This window comes from Geotrypetes seraphini, chromosome 11 (genome assembly GCF_902459505.1).
Source record: "Geotrypetes seraphini chromosome 11, aGeoSer1.1, whole genome shotgun sequence".
Lineage (NCBI taxonomy): Eukaryota > Metazoa > Chordata > Amphibia > Gymnophiona > Dermophiidae > Geotrypetes > Geotrypetes seraphini.
The window spans coordinates 66,765,277-66,788,218 of record NC_047094.1 but is presented as its reverse complement, the minus strand read 5'-3'; the positions used below and the strand labels follow the sequence as shown (position 1 = coordinate 66,788,218).

The 22,942-nt window shown below is 43.5% G+C and overlaps 1 protein-coding gene across 1 annotated transcript in view; it reads left to right on the top strand.

Moving 5' to 3' along the window:
* Window positions 1-22,942, top strand: part of LOC117368842 — a 211,742-nt gene that overhangs the window by 121,462 nt on the left and 67,338 nt on the right. The window contains 2 exon segments of the mRNA XM_033962586.1: window positions 5,116-5,256; window positions 5,466-5,561. Of these exon segments, the coding sequence (XP_033818477.1) occupies window positions 5,116-5,256; window positions 5,466-5,561 (237 nt within the window).

The following is a 22,942-nucleotide window of genomic DNA, read 5'->3' as shown; positions in this document are numbered from 1 at the left end:
CCTATGACTAATGTTTATAAGATTTTTGCAACCTGTTTTAGAAGCATCTATGTACTACAAAGGTGCCCAAACTGACCAGATGATCACTGCATGCTAGTGCTGCCCGATTAAGGGAAAAAATTTTCGATTTGATTTGGTCTATTGAATCGATTTTTCAATTTGATTCAATTTTCCTGTTCAATTGGGTGGGGTTCTTTTATTTATTTTTTTATTTTTATTTTTTTTTTTTCAAACTTCCTGGTAGGTTTATTTTGTAGCCTTTCCACTCATCCCCCCCCCCTTTCCCCTCTCCAACCCCACAACTTTTCCTCTCTCTGTCTAACATCAGCTCTGGCAGGATACACATTTCGAATCTGATATATTGTAATCACAAAATAGAAAGTAAAATTATTTTTTCTACCTTCCACTGCTATAGCCAACATTTGTTTCTTTCCCACTATCTATCATCTCTCTTTTTTTTTCTCTCTCTCTTTCCTTGCCTTGTACCTTGGGTCAAACTTCTCTATTCCCCTCCATGCAGCATCTTTCCTTTCCTCCCATCCATTATGATGTGCAGCATTTCTTTCTCTCTCCCCATGCACCATTTCTCCCTGCCCTCCACCCTACGTCCAACATTTCTTCCTCTCTCTTCTCCATGCATGCCTTCCTCTCATCCACCATATGCAGGATTTCTCCCTCCCGCCCCTTTCTACCTCTTCTTTCCCTTCCTCTCCTCCACCCCAATTCTTCATCTCTATTCTCTCCCCCCATGTGCAGCATCTTTCCTCCCCTCTCATCCCCCTGTGCAGTAGTTTTCCATCCCTCTCTCCCATCCCCCTGTGGAGCAGCACCCCACTGACTCTCCCACCGTGAAAACTGCCATACCTCTGAGACCTCCTAAAACGACAGCAGCGGTGGCGGTGGACTGTCAGTAAAAGCATCACTCTGAATGGAAAACTTGTAGCCTGCCCCAGTAGGGCTTCCCTCTGCTGCATCATAAGTGATGCAGCAGAGGGAAGACCCCAGTGGAGCAGGCTGCAAGCAGCCCGCTCAGAATGATGCTGCTGCTGCTTTAGGAGGCCTCAGAGGTATGTCAGGTCTCACTGGGGTGGGGTTCGCTGAATCGGTGAGTCCAATTTTCTTGAACAATGAATCAATCTGAATTGGTGAATTGGGCAGCACTACTGCGTGCATCAAAGTAAGACATCCCCACACTCCCCCCATGCTCACTGACCCCCTTCCACTACAGAGCCAGAACATCAGCATCTGGTATGGGGAAGTCTGGTAGAACATCACACAGATGTGCAGAGTTACTTGATGAGTGGACTAGTAAACCATAGAGAGGACAACCAAGGTTCATAAGTCATGCTAATCACTACATTTATTGTAGAAATATTAGCTCACCCAAACCCTACTATACTGCGGTATAGGTGCCACCTGCAGCCAAAAGGACTACTGGGGTGGTATACAGATGGGAATAGTAGATTTTGGGGGCTCACCATAAATTATAAGGAGTTCTGGTAAGATATACATCTGGCACTCTTTAAGTGAAGTTCACAGCACTGCTCTCTAAAGTGTCCCACTACTCTGTTGGGATGTCTATGTAGCCAGTCCAAATGGCTTGCATTTGGACGTTTTCAACATGGATGAAAATGGGGTATAAGATGGTCAAAATAATAATTATATTTGGATGTCCAGCAGTTGCTATTCGAAAATGATCATTTCTGTTCCTCTGACTTTAGACGTGCAACTGCTAGTCACTCCAGGCCCTAGTGGATCCATCTGTAAAATGTCCATCATGAGCTGTAGAGGTAGTCTCGTGATTCACATCCTTGCAACTTTGCACAAGTTACTTAATGCTCCATTGTCTCAAGTATAAAATAAGTACCTGTGTATAATATGTAAACCACTTGGATTGTAACCCCAGAAAGGCAGTATATCAAATCGTATCCCTTTCATGGCTGCTGCTAGAGATCGCCTGCCTGCTTAAAATCACTTTGAATATCAAGCCCATTTTTGCTGCCACAGCTGAATATTCAGCCAAACCTGTTTAATGAGAACATGACCATCTCTGATAGAGTAAAATCAAAATATTCGGTATACAAATTCTACTGGAATTAATAAAGTTTTTGTAACTTTGACTCTCCTTCTAAAAAATAGTGTCATCTTGCAAAGGTTACTGTGTAAGGTGACTTACCTTCTGAATTCGGTCTGAATGTCTGATTCCATGAAAATAGCCTCTTTGCCCCACATGACCCATTTTCATTCAAGTAGTACTTCTTTCACAAATGCAGCTCTCTTTTTCATACCCTCTGCAGTGGCTACAGTGACCACAGCCAGCCAGTCTTCCTTTCTATGCAGATAATGAATATGCAGAAATAGGTACTTGATCTGGCCTTGCTAGAGATAAATGTCTGAGCATTGTGACAGTTGTAATACTAAGATGATGTTGTACTATTGGATTATAAGAATATCAAAAGGGAAATTATCTTTGACTGAAATACCTATGATGGAGGTAACAATTTATATCTGTCATATCCTCAACAGTAATCCAACTCCTTCACACATGCCATATTTATGCCGCTTCATATAAACCATCACTGGACCCTACCTGCCCCTCCAATTATCACAGTTTCCCTCCTCCCCTTCTTATCCAAGCTACTTGAATGTGCTGTTCACCGCTATTGTCTTGACTTTTTCTCATCTTGAGCTGTCCTTGATCTGCTTCATTCAGGTTTTGCCCTCTTCATTCTTTGGAAACTACCCTTGCTAGAGTCTCCAACGACCTGCTCCTGGCCAAATCCAAAGGCCTCTACTCCATACTCATCCTCCTTAATCTATCTGAAGCTTTTGACACTGCAGATCACTGCCTACTCATCAATACAGTGTTCTTGTTGTGTTTCAGAGTTCTGTTATCTCTTGGTATTCCTCCTGTCTTTCTCATTGCACTTTTAGTGTAAGCTCTAGGATCCTGTTCTGCTGCCATTCAGAGCTCTGTCCTCTTTTTTTCTCCATCTAAACTTCTTCCCTTGGTGCCCCAATCTCCTCCCATGACTTCCACCTCTACGCTCACAAATCTAAATCTCTATGCCTGAAATTTCTACAGGAATTGAGGCCTGAGTATCAGCCTGCTTGTCTATCATTGCCACCTGGACATCTCACCGACATCTAAAATTAAACATGGCCAAGACTGAACTCCTTATCTTTCTTCTTAAGCCTGTCTCTCCCCTTCCCCCATTCTCCATATTGGTAGATAATACTCTCATCCATCCTGCCTCATCAGTTTGAAACTTCGGAGTCATTTTTGACTCATCTCATTCCTTCTCTTCACATACCCAACAGACTGCCAAAACTTGTTTCTTGCTCTACAACATTGCTACAATCTGACATCTCTTTTCTGAGCACACTGCCAAGACCCTCATCCATGCTCTCATCACCTCTTGCTTGGATTATCACAATGTCCTTCTCACAGGTCTTCTGCTAAGTCATCTCTCTCCCCTTCAATCTGTTCAGAATTCTGCTGTGCAAATTGTATTCCACCAGTGTCATTATGCTCACGTTACCCCTCTCCTCTAGCTCCCTGTTCATCTCCACATACAGCTCCTCAGTATCTCTCCTCCCTTGGCTCTCCCTATATTCCACCCTGGAAGCTCCATTCATCAGGTGAATCTCTCTTGTCAAAGCCCTTCTCCTCTACTGCCAACTCCTGACTCTGTCCCTTCTGCCTTGCTGTGCCTTCTGCCTGGAACATTCTGCCTGACTTAGTGCATCAGGCCCCTTCTCATGTGGTGTTCAAATCCAGGCTAAAAACCTACTTTTTTGAAACTGCATTTATGTCATACCCTGACAACTTGTAAAGCACCCATATCTGTTGTCATTTCCTCTTTGCTCCCCTACTTCTAGTCCCTTATATTTTCCCCACCTAAATAATATGTATAAGTCACCTTTGTCCTATGTCTGTCTTAATTAGATTGTAAGCTCTTTGAGCAGGGCCCATCTCTTGCATGTTTGTTGTACAGTGCTGCATGGTGTGGTAGTGCTTTATAAATACAGTGTTCTTCCACTCATTCGCAGTTCGCGAATCGCAGACTCGCTCATTCGCGGTCTGCTCCGACCACCTCTTCCTGTAGTAAAGTCAGGCTACACCAATCAGGAGCTGTGTGTCAAAACAGCTCCTGATTGGTGTAGCCCAACTTTACTACAGGAAGAGGTGGTCGGAGCAGATCGTGAGTGATTTTCTTCACCCACCGGCACTCCACCTGCCCTCTCCTGCCTCTCCAGCTGCAGTCTCCTGCCTCCCCTGCCTTTTGACAAGCAAAAAAATGCATTCGTAGTTTTATGAAATTTGTGGGGCTTCCTGGAATGGAACCCCCGCGAATTTTGAGGGAGTACTGTAATACATGGTAGTAGTAGAAGTAATATGACGTGTGTAACCATGTAGCATAGTGCTCTTTTTGAGCATTTATCCAGATACTTGGAATTTTTTTTTGGCACAATCCTGACTCAACCACAGATGTTCTTGACAAGTAATTGGGGTGATCTCTTGTGGGAAACCACACAAGATATTCATGGAGGAAGTGCTCGTGTATATTTTTATAGCCCAGCAGTTTCTTCCTGCTCCTTTGGGTTTTCTGCATATTTAGAACCAGGAATCTTCACTCAGAACCAGCAGGGATTTCCCTATATTTAGTTAAATCAGTCATTACAATGAATCTTGGATAGGAATTCACACATAAGAGCTTCTTCCACAATCATAAATGTGAGCCCTAAATTGTCACTGTTGAGTAAAGATTGGATTCTGAATGTCTTGTGAGGGCTCCATGGATTATTTTTCAGTGCCAAGTTTTGGGGTTGTTCTTCCATGTTTATTTAATGTTTGATACACCGCATTGGCTGAAGCATCTATGTGGTTTACATTTCATTAAGATAATGTAATAATTTTAAAAAGAGGGATAGAATTAGGTTGAAGTAGGAAAGAGTAATGGAAATGGAACTACATAATTGACAGTAAAGATAAGTAAAGTATGGTAGAAGGTCAGAAGTGTGCTTCTGACTCGATATTGATCGCCACTGGATCCTATATGAAAAACCCCTTTGGTGCTGCTGTAGTGACCTGGATATCCCATATTTTCACAGCATCATCTGTGGAACAGCATGACAATACCTGGCAGACTGCAGTAGGAGTTGCTATTGGTGCTGTCCTTGGCGCTGCTCTATTGATCATCACAGCTGTTCTCCTGTACAAGAAAGGTTGCAACTGTCAGAGAAAAGGAAATGGTAAGTATAGCACACCCATCAAGCTTTGTAATTCACAAATTGAGATTTGGGGCCAAATTTTGTTTGTCTTCTCACTCTCAGATGCTGGAGGGAACGTATACGAGGTTCCGGATGTTAGTGGAGTACCTCCAAACCAGTATAGCAACATTATACCTCAGAGACAAGAAGGAATTTATGTGAGTAATCACCATTTCTCTGTCAATAAACAGGATTAATCTGCCACACAAGTAGGTCACATCATCCAATGGTGCCAAAAAGAAATGGCTCTTTCAGAGCCAAAAAAGAACTAGAAATCTTTCAAGCAGGTAACGTGCTCGACTTCAAGAGAAGTTGGGACAAACAAGTGGGGTCACTACAGAGTTATGCTTAAAAGATGGATTCTCATGGGAAAGGGGATTCTAGAGTGGGCAAATTTGCTGAGGGAGGGTTCTTGAGAGGGCAGACTTGCTGGGCCGCCGGCCCTTTTCTGCTGTCATACTCTATGTTTCTATGTGTGGGAATTCCTATATCATCCCTTTTCTGATTAGCCTCATCAGTCTTTTCTCATTCTTGCTATTGCCCAGACATGTTTAAGTTTCTTCCTCATAACAGAAGAGGTGAAGAAAACAAACCATCAACACTGAGAAAAAGATTTAAAAAATATATAATTATAAATAGCAGAAGGCAATTGATTCCAAATGGCATATAATCTCACTCATTGTCTCTTCAGTCTGGTAGGATAGAGTAGAACATAAGAAAATAAGAACATATGAGTTGCCATACTGGGACAGACCAGAGGTGCATCATGCCCAGTATCCTGTTTTCCACAGTGGCCAACCCAGGTCACAAGTATATAGCAAGATCCCATGAAGTAAAAAAGATTTTATGCTACTACTACTACTACTTATAGCACTTATATAGGAAATAAGCAGTGGATTTCCCTAAGCCATCTCAATAATAGCTTATGGACTTTTGCTAAAAAAAAAAAAAAAAAAAAGCCAAACCTTTTTTAAACCCTGCTAAGCTAAGCTTTTGCTACATTCTACAGCAACAAATTCCAGAGTTTAATTACATGTTGAGTAAAGAAATATTTCCTCCAGTTTATTTTAAATCTACTACTTAGTAGCTTCATTGCATGCCTCCTAGTCCTAGTACTTTTGGAAAAAGTAAACAAGCAATTCACATCTACCTGATCCAGGCCATTCAGTATTTTATAGACCTCTATAATATCTCCCCTGAGTCATCTCTTCTCCAAGCTGACCAGTTTGGGAACCTTTGGGGAACAGATACAACTAAAACAGGTCTAACTGCGGGTATCTAAATTCCATCTAGGACAGTCCTGGGAAAACTTTGAATATTCCTGCAGGATATCCAGGTTTAAGTCTGACAGATGCCCACCTCTCAACACACACCTTTGGGCTCTGGACGTTCAGCGGCATGGAGGTCCTGCTGGATGTCCAAAAAGTTGGTTGTGATTATCGGCACTTGAACTTCCCAGCTATTAGGATGTCCAAGTGCAGATTTAGTCAGGTTTTTGGACATTTCAATGTTTTCATTATGAACCTGAGTGGCATACATTCCATAAATTTTCAATAAAACACTGTCATAGCAAAGGTACAAAAAGTTAGATCATAAGCCCACTAGGGACAGAGAAAGTACCGGTATATAATACATAGACTGCTTTAGTTATACCACAGTAAGGCAGTATATCAAATACATAACCAATACTCTTATCCTTTAGCAAGAAAAGTTGGAAAGTGACAGTGCATTTGACCAATCTAGTCTAGAGAATATATTGTATTGGACATGAGAAGCATTGGTGCTGATATCATTTGGAACTCCATATAAATAAAAAAATGATTAGCCCTGCTGCTCTTCACACTTGACTCAGTGCTGAGTTTCCAAATGCTCTTCCTCAGAGGCTAGTATAACTGCTGTTCAAACATGTTTAGAGTTCAACTAACCCATTGCAGTCACACTAGAACCTTGAAGAAGAGTGCTTCAAAACTTTGTGCTGGGTTGGGTGTAAGGCGGCAGTGCTGATAACATCTTTATTCAAACCAAGCCTCAAAAGTTGAGTATGTGCACATTTAAAGTTTTGCATATGTCAGTCAAACATGTATGAATAGTAACCTTAAGCTCTGCTGGCACTATAAATTATGTTTGGAACCATCAAGATACAAGACATAATGAGGTTAATATTATCAATGGTGTCTACTTTAAGAGAGTAAAGGCTATTTTTATAAAGATAAGTATATTCTTGCTTGTCTTTATAAAATACTAGTGGCAGAATTCAGGCCTAACATGCAGGTGCAGACATTTTCACCTGTCCAAATGCAAAGTCTCTTGTAAAATAGGTGAAGGACTTCATGTGGATGTTTCTCTATCTCCAGATGGAACAGTGATTTTTTAAAAAAGCTGAATGTTTCTAAACAAAATGTGTAAAACTAATCCACATTTGCATGAGAGAAGCTTTTTATAACTGTTGCTTCCTGACTAACAGAGTACCCTGATCTCATATTCTTAGCCTCCCCCAATCACCTAACTTCCCCGTGATATCAAATCTCTCATCACCTCCCCGCCCCCCCTAGCCACCATCAAGATCCCCCTCCAGAACTCTTCCCTATCTGAAGACCAGCAGCACAAGAAGACCCTCCTTACAAGATCTCTCTGCCACCATCCCATCCCAACTCCATCCCTATTGGGGATTTCAGGTGTATAGGGTGAGTAGGATGGATTCCCAGTCACTCCTGCTTTCAATAAACTAGGGGCTCCTTTTACGAAGGTGCGCTACGGGTTTTACCGCACGCACTGGATTAGCACGCGCTAGCCAATAATCTACCGCCTGCTCAAAAGGAGGCAGTAGCGGCTAGTGCACATGGCATTTTAGCGCGCACTATTCCGCGCGTTAAGGTCCTAGCGCGCCTTTGTAAAAGGAGCCCTAGGTTTCAAAATGGTAGCTATGATCCCTAGCTTTAATCTCTCAGTAATACCACTAGGGGTCAGGATACCAAATAAGAACATTTTGTAACTTTGACATAGATACCTTTCTTAAAAAAATTACTCCCTAAACGTGTTAGTCTATAGGGTGTTGTCATCCTCTTGGTTTTTGCTTCATTATACTAATACAGCTTCCTCTCTAGATGTCCTGATCAATCCCATGGCTATTTTCCAGGAAGAAGGTACAAACGGACTTTAGAGGGAGGGGTAGAAAGGCAGAACAGCACAGATAAAAACTTCTAACAGAACATAGGCAGCTGAAATGAACAAACTAGGTAGTTGAGAGGTTCTTCTTTGCTGATATCTTCTATGTTTTACATAACATTCTGCATCTCTCTCCTACAGATTAATACCCTGAATCCCAAAGCGCCTGATTCTACTTATACAGTAAGAAAAAATGATATGAACATTAAAAAGATATTGAGTCTACACAAGCTACTTTCTTTTCCTCCCTCTAAAATATTTTATATCTTGTCATATATACAATAAGGGAAATTCTTTAAAGGGCTCCAAAATTTAAGTGCAAATTATGTAGCTCTGCTTTGTTTGGTGCTATTCTGGAAGATGCAGTAATTGGGAAGATTCAACTTCTATAAAAAAAAAACAACTCTGCTTAAATAGCTGCTCTGGCACAGTATAGAAAATTACATTACATTACATTAGTGACTTCTATTCCGCCTGTACCTTGCAGTTCTAAGCGGATTACAGTAGAAGATAGCTGGACATTTCCAGGAAGTTACAAGTTAGGGGACGGTTACATAGTAGAGGCACAGGGAGTTACAATTTAGGGGACTTTAAATAGTAGAGGCAGAGGGAAGAAATTGAGGAAGGGAGGAGAATTGAGGATTAATAGTAGGGAAGATGTAGTTCAGAGTTCGTTACTTTAATCTTTAATGGAGGAAAAAGCCTCGAGCATGAAGAGAGGCTCCAGAATGTTGTGGAAAATAGCGAGGGTGATATGACTAAACAGACACCAATTACTGGCTCAATATGAATATTTTAGTATCCATTTAAGAAGTGCCACGGAGTGTGTGAATGAATGACCTCTCTCACATGATTATCCATTTATCAGCTAAATATTGCTACTAAGGGGAGGTTATTAAGATTGGTAAGAGATGGGCTTTTATTGCACCTTGATTTACCATGGGAATCACCAACCTGCAGTGTCTCCTCTTCTTCATCCCTTTCCTCGTTCATTTTCCTCTACCCTCCATCTCCCTTTTGACTTAGGCAAATTAATCAAACATACAATTGTGAAAAAAAATCACCTTCCCTATCCTATTAAATGATGTAGCTCCTTTTCCTACTTTTATTATAGACTGTAAACCACTGGGGTCTGCTTGTCAGCGGTACATGTATAGCAAATCATGAATAACAAATAAAAGATATCAGTTTGAAAAAAAGAGCCTTCCCTTCCTGCCACACCTCGAGCAGTGAGCTCTCCTATCGCCGACACCGACTGCTGAGGAGTCGGAAAGCCAAGATCTCCATCTGAGGTCAGGGGTGAAACCTGCAGCATCGACGGAGACAACAGCTCCGGGGCTTCCTGTATTGCTGTAGGTGTCCCCAACATCATCCTGGGACGCGGGGGAGCTCCAGGCCCAACAGGGCTAAGCGAGACATCGCCCTCCAAGACCGAGGTCTGCCCACTTCGGTCCGCAGAGTCAGCCATTCCAACAGGGACAGCAAAGATCGTAATCGCTGTCTGTCGTGACAACGAGGTGGGAGAGGAGGCAGGAAGATCACTCCTCTGCTTACCCCTGTGCTTCGGCATTTCGGTAAACTGAAAAAGTCCCAGTAGAAAACTTTTTTGTAAAGTAAATTTGTCAATATTGCAGGAGCCGCCAATGACACGACTCACTCTGATGCCATCTTTTTTTTTTCAAACTTCGGACTCGATTTCTACGGTGATTTCAGCGATTTCTCTTCCTGCTCCACTGATAAAACCATCAGTGGTAGACATGGAAGCTATCTGGGGTGCTATTGAAAATCTATATAAGGTATGCACCCATTTCATATCTACAGTACAAAATACAGCAACCCAATTCAAAGATTTTGATCAGAAATTTCAACAACAGTCTTCCAGAATAGATAAAGTAGAAAACTCAGTTACAGAGCTTAAAGTTGCTAATAGTGTGCAATTAAAGGACAAAAATTTACTAGCTAGGAAAATTGAGAACCTGGAAAATTTGAATAGGAACTTAAATTTAAGATTATTGAATTTTCCTGTATCTAGATTACATTCTTCCAGGGATTTATTTCAACTATTTCTTACCTCAGTGTTAAAATACCCTGAAAACAATATACCACCTTTACAAAAATTATATTACTTAAATGTACCGAAAGATAAAGACAAGATGGAAGAACAACCAGGAGAATTGGATCTCACTGGTATCTTGGAATCATCTCAGATTGAGATTACGGCTAGAGCTACTTTATTAGTAACTTTTGTATTTCTACAAGATAAAGAAGCTGTTCTAGGCATGTTCTATAGCAGTGTTTTTCAACCTTTTTACACCCGTGGACTGGCAGAAATAAAAGAATTATTTTGTGGACCGGCAAACTGCTAGGACTAAAATTTAAAAACCCCGTTTCCACCCCATCTCCGTGAGCTCGGTCACCTCAGTAACTATAGAAAAATAGACAAATATAGTGCAAAATATAGACAGCAGATATAAATTCTCAAAACTGACGTTTTGATCACTAAATTGAAAATAAAATCATTTTTCCTACCTTTGCTGTCTGGTGATTTCATGAGTCTCTGGTTGCGTTTCCTTCTGTCTGTGTATCCTTTCTTTCATTTCTTTCATTCTGCACTCAGGCCCAAGAATTGTCCCTTTCTATTCCCCCCTCTTTCCTTCCTATGTCCTTAGTGCCCCCAGTGCCTCCTTCCCATGTCCTTAGTGCCCCCAGTGCCTCATTCCCATGTCCTTAGTGCCCCCAGTGCTTCCTTCCTATGTCTTTAGTGCCCCCAGTGTCTCCTACCCATGTCTTTAGTGCCCCTTCCTGTCTTTAGTGCCTCCTACCCATGTCTTTAGTGCCCCTTCCTGTCTTTAGTGTCCCCAGTGCCTCCTTCCCATGTCCTTAGTGCCCCATCCTGTCTTTAGTGCCCCCAGTGCCTCCTTCCCATGTCTTTAGTGCCCCCAATGCCTCCTTCCCATGTCTTTAGTGCCCCCAGTGCCTCCTTCCCATATCCTTAGTGCCCCTTCCTGTCTTTAGTGCCCCCAGTGCCTCCTTCCCATGTCTTTAGTGCCCCCCCAGTGTCTCCTTCCTATGTCCCTCTCACTGCCTTCCACACTTTGTCCCACCCCTACCCCCGAAGCCAGCCTGCCTGTCTGTCTACCTCTCTCCCTCCTTCCCTCCCTGCCACTGAAAAAAAAAAAGCCTCCCTTGGTCTCCTGCTCTTACCGTCCTGCTGCTGCTAAAGCTGACAGGAAGTCTTCTTTCCGACGTCAATTCTGACGTCGGAGAGGATGTTCTGGGCCAGCCAGGCAGCGATTGGCTGGCCCAGAATGTCCTCTCCGACGTCAGAATTGACGTCAGAAAGAAGACTTCCTGTCGGCTTTAGCAGCGGCAGGGTGGTAAGAGCAGCAGACCGAGGGAAGCTTTTTTTTTTTTTTTTTGCGCCTGTCCCTTAATCTTGCCAGTCTTGTGCGGACCGGCAGAAATTTCTTGCGGACCGGCACCGGTCTGCGGACTGGCGGTTGAAGAATAGTGTTCTATAGGACTGATAATGTTGAATTTCATGGAGGTAAAATTGCAATTTTTCCTGATGTTTCAAAATGGACATAAGTCAGGCGTAAAAAATTCCAGACTTATCGTCAATCAATATTAAACCTGGGAACAACCTTTCAATTACGTTTCCCCTGTAAATGCTGCATTACATACCAAACTAATAGATATATCTTCTATGAATCTGAACAGTTGCAATTTTTTTTGGAAGGTAAAGCAGCAACAAGAATCCCAGAAGCTGCTGTGGAAACCACCATTCAGGCTGTATAAATAGAATTATCCAACGGTCCTCTGTATTTCCTTTAATTGCTTATTTTTTTAATCCAACTTCCCTTGGAAGTGATTGATTTCTCTCTCCTATGATTTGTGGACTGTAATCATAGTATTGGTTATGTGTAATCATTGAATAGTTTACTTATGAGATTATTTGATTTCCTGTCAAGTCATGTATTTTTAACTTATTAAAATAAAATAAATAATAATAATTAAAAAAAAGATATCAGTGCCATAGGTTGATAACTACTGTGGTACAAGAATAACCTTGCTTGTAAGCTATCTCACAAACAACATTATTCTATTCCACAAAAGGGTTGATGCTTCCAGGCTGCATGTTAAAGGGTCCAGCAGCCTTCATCAATAGCAATGTCCAGATTGCTCTCTCTCCCCCCTCCCCCTTTAATCAGGCTGAAAACCCCTCTTGGGCTCCCCCATATAAAGGTCTCACTTTGTGCTGCTCAACCAGACCCAGCCCCAGGCCCTACTGAGAAATTTCAATTTGTGTGCACCAGCCCTTGTCCCTGTCCTTGGTCCTCAAAAGAGGAGGGAAATATTGAAAGGGAGGCTTCTATGACTAAGCACCCCTTTACCCATCAATTTCCTTTTGAAAATATTTAATTATTCTACTAGCCTTAATGTGCAACAGACTATAAGGTATGTACGACTTGGAAAGAGATTTATTGTTTCTCTGTTTGTTTTTTTAGGATTTACTGTTCAAAAATCAGTCTGCTTACAGTGAACTGAAGAAATAAACTGGACCCAGCAAGTGCATATGAGCCTTTCCTGTGGCATTAGTCAAAGTGTTAAGAAATCAGGACTAATTCTTGTTGATAAATCTACAGACTATAACTGATTAGACCTATTTAATAACTAGAATATCTTTTGCTAGTAACACCAAGGATTGTTACTGTTATAGCTGAAATAATACCTAAGGATAGCTGATAAATCTTCTATTGATCATTCCCCAGACTATAACTACTAGGCAATATTATTGAAATATTCTCTACAAGGGTTTGCTTATAGCACATTCAAAATGACATACTTATCTTTGGAGAGGTTTTCCTATGGAGCAGCTCCTATGTTTAAGGAGAGTGTGCCTCACGCTGAATGAACTGAGTTACAAGCCCATGATATTTATTTTTAGTATTTATATGTAATGTAATGTAATGTAATGTAATTCATTTCTTATATACCGCTACATCCGTTAGGTTCTAAGCGGTTTACAGAAAATATACATTAAGATTAGAAATAAGAAAGGTACTTGGAAAATTCCCTTACTGTCCCGAAGGCTCACAATCTAACTAAAGTACCTGGAGGGTAAAAGAGAAGTGAAAAGTAGAGTTAGAGGAAAAATAAAAATAAAATAAACATTTTAAAAAGACAGCATTGATCTAAATACTTTGGAAGGTAGATGGATTTACCATTGATGATATTTATACATCATGTTTATGTATGAACAAGCTGGGCTAATTGTGATTTATTATTACAAACCTATATAAGTACAAACATTATTCTATAATATATGAGCAAATTATCCTCCCCCTATTTTATGAGCATTGGAGCTTTTACCACAGCTACATCATGATGGCTAAATCATCGGTTCTATCTACCCAGACACAGCAAGACCCAGAAAACAGCAATAATCATGACACCAGCTGTGGAAGCCTAAGAGATCATATATATAAAAGATTGTTTACTATCTCCTTCCCTTATAAGTTTGCCTCTGTATGGTCAATCCTGTTAAAAGGCAGGTGCCTCACGTATCTTCATTATCAGCAACCTTGCCTAACATCTATTTGGCCTCCATCGCAAATTGCTACTAGGCCATATCCCCAGTCTTTCCTGCTTGTTCCTCCCCATTGGCTTTCACTTGCAACTGGGCACTGATGCAACTGTCACATCTACCGCGGCTCTACCTCCAGTACCCACTGGAGCAGCCCTAAAAATCGCGACAGCTGCCACAAAGCCCAGAAAATTGCCAAAAACATCAGAAGCTGCTCAACAACACCGGAGCAACCCTGGGAAGGTAAAACTTTTAATTTTTACATTTTATACACCCCATTTACATTAGTTTCTGAAAGTTATTGAAGACATATCTTTATGTCCAGATATTTCATTGAAGTAAGGGTTGATTGAATCTAGGAAGACTTGTGCCTTAGATAAATCATAAAGATGATCGGTTAACCCTATTGATGGTAACTGATGGCTTTTGAATTTTGTATATGTCTTTTGGTGATTCTGGATGCTTTTTTATTGTAAGCTGCCTAGTTTTTAGAAGGATAATAACATGTTTTATATAAATTCAAAATGCAATCTATAGTATATTTTACCATTTTTTAAAAAGTGTTTAAAACTTTTTTGTTTCAGAAATGTAATCTTAATAGTTACTAATAGGATAATATCTTGCTACTTATGTATATCTTAGTTTAATAGTAATCCACTATGAACTATTTGTTGGCAATTAAAACTATAATACAGTATATCTGTTCTTAATGTTAATTAAGACTATTCATATGACCTGAAGAGGATTTCTCTGTTTTGCCTTATTGAGATATTCTTGATTGATATTTTTCAATGTTTTATGACTTTGTAATGTTTAAAAATTTCAATAAAGAAATTGAACTAGAATGCTTGGCCACCTAGGTTTGATTCTGTATAGGACGCCGGTATCGAAGGCTGTCTAAGAAGCAGCCGCCAATTGCATGTCAATCACATACCTACATCCTCTGCAGAATCATGCCTACCCTCCCAGACAGATGCCTGAGATGTAGGTCAGCATTTTGCAAGCCTACATTTCAGGTGTCTGTCTCCCATCTATGGAGATGCATATCAATGCTTAACCCCAACCAAGGCTACTTCCAGGCGAAGCCATGCCCACACCCCACTTTGGACATGTTTAAGTGTTACTATACATCGACGTCAGGGGTGCCCAACCTTTGGCCCCATGAAGTATTTTGTGCAGCCCCGGTCAAGGGCGATGCAGTGTTTTCCTCTGCTGCTCGCAGGTGTTTACCGTCTTGCCGGCTCCCTCCTCTGTCTTGCTGCAGCATTTGCATGTTTGTGTGGCCCCAGAAACATTTTTTCCAGCCAATGTAGCCCAGGGAAGCCAAAAGGTGGGACACCCCTGATCTACATAGACATGCTGCGTGTCTCAGTAGATGCACTCCAGAAGCCTACAATGTGGGTTTCCTGCCTTGGAAGGTTGTTTTTTTAAACATGGGTCTCGATTGGCTGCCTGACGGTGGTAGGACGTCTACTGCCGCCTGTCATCGGGACGTGTGTTTTCAAGAATCAGTCCCCTTATATCCTAAAACCCAATAGGTTCAGACCAGTATATCTTCACTTTGTGCTGGAATGAAACTTAATAAAATATTCACTGAGAAACCAATGTTCCAGTGGGTTGTAATATCAGAGATTATGTGGTAAGAATTGCAGATTGGTCTGCTTGGGCAGTGAGGGATGTAGTAGCTGGACATTAGGAGATACATTTTATAGGATACAATGCTGAGTGTTTTCTTGGGCATTATTTTATAAAGATATATTTGTGCATATTGTGATCAGTCAGGCTCCGTGCTGCCATGGTCCCTGTTAAAACTAGTAGAAAGGGTGGAAAGAAGCCCAAAGGGGGGGGGGGGAGTTCCCCAAAGCCACCTCACAATACCAGACAGACCAGCTGGATGAATTTGCAGACCCAGAATGGGGGGACAGGGAAACACTACCCAATCACTACACTCCTGTCAGCAGCACTAAAAATGTAGGTTTTAAACCTAGTGCTGGTTATAACAAGCTAGGTAATTTTCCTATTGTCCACCAGGGGAGCCCTAGGGAGACCCAGGTGAGATCCAGCTTAGAGAATGACACGGGGGGGAAACATTTGTCCCCGTCACTGCCCCGTCCCTGTGACCACTGTCCCCGCCCCGTCCCCGCGACCACTGACCCTGCCCTGTCCCCGCAGCATCCATACAAGCCTCAGTACTGCAATATTTAGTTTATTCCTTCCTTATAAATCAAAGTTCTGGCTGCTGAACTAGAGAAAGAGATGTTCAGCTGGCAGGGCTTTGTTTATAAATTTTTATCAACACAATTAATATACTACTTTATCCTAAAGCAAAAATAAATAAATAAATATAATTTTTTTGTTTATACCTTTGTTGTGTGGTTTCTGCTTTCCTCATCTTCTCATTCAATTCCTTCCATGCACTGTCTGTCTTCTCTCTGCGTCTTCCATTTGCTCTGTTACTGTGTCTCTCCCTCCACCCCCACCCACCCCAATTGGCCTGGCACCCATCTTCTCCCGATCCCCCCATAGTCTGGAATCTCTCTCTTCCCCAGTTCCCTTCAGCGTCTGTTCCTCCCCACCCCACCTTCCCCAGTTCCCTTCAGCATCTGTTCCTCCGCACCCCACCTTCCCCAGTTCCCTTCAGCATCTGTTCCTCTCCACCCCACCTTCCCCAGGTCCCTTCAGTGTCTGTTCCTCTCCACCCCACCTTCCCCAGTTCCCTTCAGCGTCTGTTCCTCTCTAGCTCACCTTTCACAGTTTCCTTCAGCATCTGTTCCTCTCTAGCCCATCTTTCCCAGTTCCGTTCAGCGTCTGTTCCTCTCTACCCCACCTTGCCAAGGTCCCTTCAGCATCTGTTCCTTTCCACTCCACCTTCCCCCGTTCCCTTCAGCATCTGTTCCTCTCCACCCCACCTTCCCCAGATCCCTTCAGCGTCTGTCTTTCTCCACCCCCACCTTTCTTCCCTTTCTCCCTCCCTGCCCCTTACCTTCATGGCAGGCAATTTCTAAATATGTTTCCAGAGCGTTTGGCTGCAGGAAAGGTCGTCTCTGATGCAACTTCCGGTTGCGTCAGAGATGACCTTTATGGTAGCCGCACGCGATTTCAACCCTCCGGCTGCTGGTAGAAAACATATTTAGAAATGCCTGCCGTGAAGGTAAGGAGCAGGGAGGGACATGATCAGGCAGCAGCGGTAGCGATCGGACTCAGGCAGCAGCGGCGATCGGGTGGCAGCGATATGGAGGAAGGGAGATGCTTGCGCGGTGTCGGCGATCGGTATGGAGTATGGAGGGAGGGAGCACAATCGGTGACCGCGCGTGTTCCCTCCCTTCACTACGGAGACAATGCCATTCACCGCTCCACGGGGCGGTGAATGGCCTTCTCCCCGTACCAGTGGCGACCACCTCTTTTCTCTCCCCTGCAGGACTGACACCTTTCTCATTCACACGCCTAGATCAGTTTTTGCTGTGGCCACTAGGGGTGCTATTACTCCCTACTTAGAGACCCTGGTGGTGGCTGGCTACACTATATGTATTTAGAAAGTACTAGCATATGAAGTACAAATACACACCTTGAATGCAGGAGTGGATACCTGCTCAACAACCGGTGTGAATGTTTACACATGCAATGCTGCATTCTATAAATGACACCCTAAAATGGGTGCTGGAAAAGATCAGCACTAAAGCACGACTTTGCAAAGAGTGCATGCCCCCTATATAATTGTGTAAGTGCCAATTCCCATTGCCAAACCTTGGGGACCAGATTTACTCCTGCTGAAACCTGGCACCCATTATTCTTTTATAACCACACAAACCACTTTCGGAATGCTCCACATATACCTTTGCCCCTGCCCCTTCCATGGCTATACCCACTTTTGAATTTCATGCTATGGGATTTAGGCACCCTGTGTTAGAGAATAGCACATAATCAGATGCAAGCACAAATCCTAATTGGTGTCAATTAATGTCAATAATTGATTGTTACATAAGAACATTAGAGTTGCCATACTGGGACAAACCAAAGGTCCATCAAGCCCTGTATCCTGTTTCCAACAGTGGCCAACCCAGGTCACAAGTACTTGGCAATATCCCAGGGAATAAAACAGATTTTATGCTGTTTATCCTAGGAACAAGGAATATTGTTCATGAATAACTTGTTAGCCAATTAAGTTGTGTGCACATCTCAGGATTATGCCCAAAATTGGCTACCAAATCTGGGTACCATATCTAGAATCTGAGGGTAAGTTCACAAATATCCACATTGAATAAAGTATTTATATTCTACATACATACTTGTGAATTCTGCAGAGCAGCAAATACAAAAGGCTGTCAGTCCCACACCCCTAAGTCGGGTTAGGGTTAAGGCCTAAGAGTCCCACATCCCTAAGGAAGATTAGGGTTAGTGTTCAGGCCCCAAAGTCCCACACCCCTAAGGTGGGTTAGGGTTACGGTTCAGGCCCCAAAGTCCCACATCCCTAAGGCTGGTTAGGGTTAGGGTTGAGGTCAGGGTTAGAACCTCAGAGTCCCACACCCCTAAGGCGGCTCAGGATTCTCTTATGGTTCGGGCCTCAAAGTCCTACACGTTTGTGGATGGTTCTGATTATTGTATAGTTATTCATTAGATGTGACCTCATCTAGTGATCTATTATCGTTCTGTTTGTATTATAGAAAGAGATGTCTGATCTGGAAGAATTCATGCCTTGACTCCAGAGTCCAGTGCCTTCACAACAGCTGAGCATGGCCATGAAAACCCCCCCCAAAAACAAAGCACCCAGAATCAGCAAAGAAGCCTACGCAAGAGCTAACAAGGAATTACCCTCAATCTATGGCGCGTAGATGGTATTTTATGTTCACAGATGCATAATTTGAAAAGATCTTTGCAGACTTTTCAGACTGTCCATATGTGATAGTGGGGAAGGAGGTTGGTGATAAAGGCACTAAACATATGCAAGGCTTTATCAACCTGGGAAATAAGAAAAGAAGACTAAAACAAATGAAGGAGCTCATACCTACAACCCATTTTGAAAAGGCTTGGGGCTCCGATTCTCATAACCAGCGGTATTGCTTGAAAGGAGATGACTTCAGAGAGTTAGGCCACCCTTTAGGTTGGGGTTGGCGGTCAGATTTGGATGCAGCCGCTGAGTTACTTGTTACAGAAAAGAGTAATCTGAAGGCTGTAGCAATGGAGTTCCCTGCCCAGTTCATACGGTATGGGAGCGGGCTGTGTGATTACATTCACATGATGGGTTTGGTGGAGCCCAGAGATCTTAAAACTGAGGTTCATGTATATATTGGGGGTCCAGGGGTGGGAAAATCAAGGACAGTGGCTGATATCTGAGGGAGGTGGGGAGGTATATTATAAACCTAGAGGGGAGTGGTGGGATGGGTACAGACAGCAGAGATTTGTTATCATCGATGATTTTTATGGCTGGATAAAATTTGATGAGATGCTGAGAGTGTGTAATAGGTATCCGCACAAGGTGCCTGTCAAAGGGGTATTTGAAGAATTTAAAAGTCAGTGCATATTCATAACAGTAATGTAGATGCACATAAATGATACCGTTTTGAGTAACTTAGTTTTCAGCATTTTCTTAAAATTCATTTTCTTAAAATTTATCCACTCCATACAAAACCACAGGATACCAGGCAAGGCATTCCATAGTTCTAAGCCAGCAACAGATATCATTGATGCTCTGATTCTAGCATGCATAGTCGACATTCTACCTTCTGCCGTACAGTGAGAGATTAGAGAAACTGGGCCTCTTCTCCTTTGGGACCCAAGGGTCCAGGGCCTATTCTGATTGGCCCACGCGCCTTAGGCCCCACCAGTAGGCGGAGCTTTAGGATGGATGGGCCAATCCGGCCTCATTCCTTCGTTGGCTGCCTGCCGGACAGGTGGGTTTGGCTCCCGTCTGTCCGGCCAACTACCAAAGGTACGGGGAAGGGGGGTGGGGGGGTCGTGGGGGTCGCCAGGGGGATCGCGGGTCGGCTGGGGGGGCGGTCGGAGGTTCTTGGGGGGGGCGGTCGTTGGGGGGGGGGGGGGTTTGCGTCGAGGGCAGGAGGGCCTGGGATCCCTCCTGCCCGTAATGTAGTGCGGGGTGGGGTTAGGGGGTCACCGTGGCCAGGAGGATTTGGGCTCCCTCCTGGCCCGATATTGTCGGGGAGTCGGCGGTCCTTCGGGGTGGGGGTGCGAGTGGTCCTGCCGAGGGGGGAGAAGAATCGGACGTCGAGGGGGGGCATCAGGCTTTCAGGATGGGGACAGACCTTCAAGGGGGGACAGGACTTCAAGGGGGGACAGGCAGACCTTCAAGGGGGACAGGCAGACCTTCAAGGGGGGACAGGACTTCAAGGGGGACAGGCAGACCTTCAAGGGGGACAGGCAGACCTTCAAGGGGGGACAGGACTTCAAGGGGGGACAGGACTTCAAGGGGGACAGGCAGACCGAAGGGAGTGAAAAAGCTATAAAATAAACCCACTAGCGTGTCAATGTGTTGAGAGGAAGAGGTGGTCTGGGAAATTCTGCTGAGAAAACTCCGGGTCGGGACAGCACACGGAGAGGCGGGGCAGTGCACGGAAAGTCATGGCAGGTAAACGGAGAGTCGGGACAGCGCACGGAGAGGCGGGGCAGTGCACGGAAAGTCAGGGCGGGTGAACGGTGAGTCGGGGCAACCAGAGGAGAGTCGGGGAGGGCGAAAGGAGAGTCGGGGTGGCCAGAGGAGAGTCGGGGAGAGCGAAAGGAGAGTCGGGGTGGCCAGAGGAGAGTCGGGCAGCATGCGCGGTATACCCATGAGCGCTGTATACAAAAGTTTCCGTACATACAAGTGTGGTTTCTGCGCGCTATACCCGTGTGTGCGTTTTACACGGGTGCGCGTTATATCCGCGAAAATACGGTATGTAGCTATAGGTAACAAGTGTAGATTAGAATATATTTTACTTTGATTTCATATATTTGAAATCTGAAGAAATTCTGAGAAAGCTACATCTGGGATTTAACCTCTGACCAGTGGCGTACCTAGGGTATGTGGCACCCGGGGCCCATAATTTTTTGACACCCCCCCATGTAAAAAAATATTTTTTGTAATGACCATGAAACGGAATAAATGGTCAGAATAGAAACAGGCAGTGAAAATTTTCTCATATTGAACCTCATATATGTAACCATTATTCCAAACATAACATAACATAAATTATATCTGAATTGTCATGACATCAGAAGTACATATGGAGTAGTTGCAGGTGATGCTTGGGACAGTTCCGATTGTGTTAGTTCGGTTTTATGTGTTTTTTGAATAGAAGGGTTTTTATTTCTTTTTTGAAGGTTTTGTAGTCTGTGGTCGAGGTCAATAGGTTGCAGAGTTGGGGGTTGAGTGTTGCAGCTCGAATGGCTAGGAGGTTATCGAACAGTTTTTTTCTTTTGACGTTTTTGGTTGGAGGGTGTGTGAATGGTGCGTGAGTTCTCCTATGTCTGGTTGAGGTGGATTGAATTATTTAGCAGAAGAAATTAGTTCCCCTCCCCATTCCACACAGATTAATTCTCTTCCATTTTTTTCCCATTATAAAAAAACACTGATAAGTTCCCAGAAAAAAAATACATTAAAATAAGAAGTGAAAACAAAGGCCCCTACAGATGAGAACATAACATAAGAATAGCCTAACTGGGTAAGACCAATGGTCCATCATGTGTGTCCAAATTCTCTCCCCTTCTGTTCCTTCCCTCCCTAAATCCCATTATTTCTTACCCCCCATTTCTTCCCCCCCCATGATTCCCTCCCATCAGACCCATTATTTCTTCCCCCCCAAAGTCTGGCATATGCACATCTCTTTGAACACCCCCTTCCCTCCATGTACTTCTACACCAGGGTCCCCCCCCAAAGGCCTGTCCCCCCCTTAAAGGTCTGCATCTCACCCCTGAAGGCCTGTCTCCCCCCTTGAAGGCCTGCACCCCCCGAAGGCCTGTCCCCCCCAAAGGCCTTTCCCCCCATGAAGGCCTGTCACCCCCCTTAAAGGCCTGCCTGCTTGTCCCCCCCAAAAGCCTGTCTTCCCCCATGAAGGCTTGTCCCCCCTTTAAGGCCTGCATCTCCCCCTGAAGGCCTGCCTGCCCGCCCTACCCCAAAGGACCGCTCGCCCCCCCCCCCCACCCCCCACCCCAACATCCGGTTCTTCCCCTTTGGCCTCCCCGCACCATTTAGAGCAGTGTTCTTCAACTTTTTTACACCTATGGACCGGCGCAAATAAAATAATTATTTCGTGGACCGGCAAACTACTAAGACTGAAATTTTTTTAAAAAACCATCGCCGCTCGGTCCCACAAACCATCTGATCCCATCTGCACAAGCCTCAAATAGTTATGATTTTATATTGAACATATTTTATTAAAGTATAAAAAGAAACAATATTCTATACAATTGTCATTTTATAAATACAAATAATACAGGGCAAAGATCAACAAAACCCGTCTCCCCTCCCCTTCACATATATCCCCTCTACTATCAAGAAAACTGAATAAGCCAAATTATTACAGAATGCTACACAAATATCATGTAACAGAATACCACAGTCACACATGACAGGAATGGTGTTAGGGGAGTGGAACTAGGGCAACTGCCCCCTGGTCAGAGAGAGCCCTAAGCCAGCTGGAAGCTAAAGAATCACTGCCTGGGCTTTGCACTCCCAAGTTATGTCTAGCAAGATACATATTTCAAATCTGATATATTTGAATCACAAAATAGAAATAAAATTATTTTTTTCTACCTTTTGTCGTCTCTGGTTTCTGCTTTCATTGTCTTTTCACTCTCTTCCATCCAGCGTCTGCCCTAATAACATAAGAATTGACACTGCTGGGTCAGACCAGTGGTCCATCATGCCCAGCAGTCCGCTCACGCAGCAGCCCTCTGGTCTAAGACCAGCGCCCTAACTGAGACTAG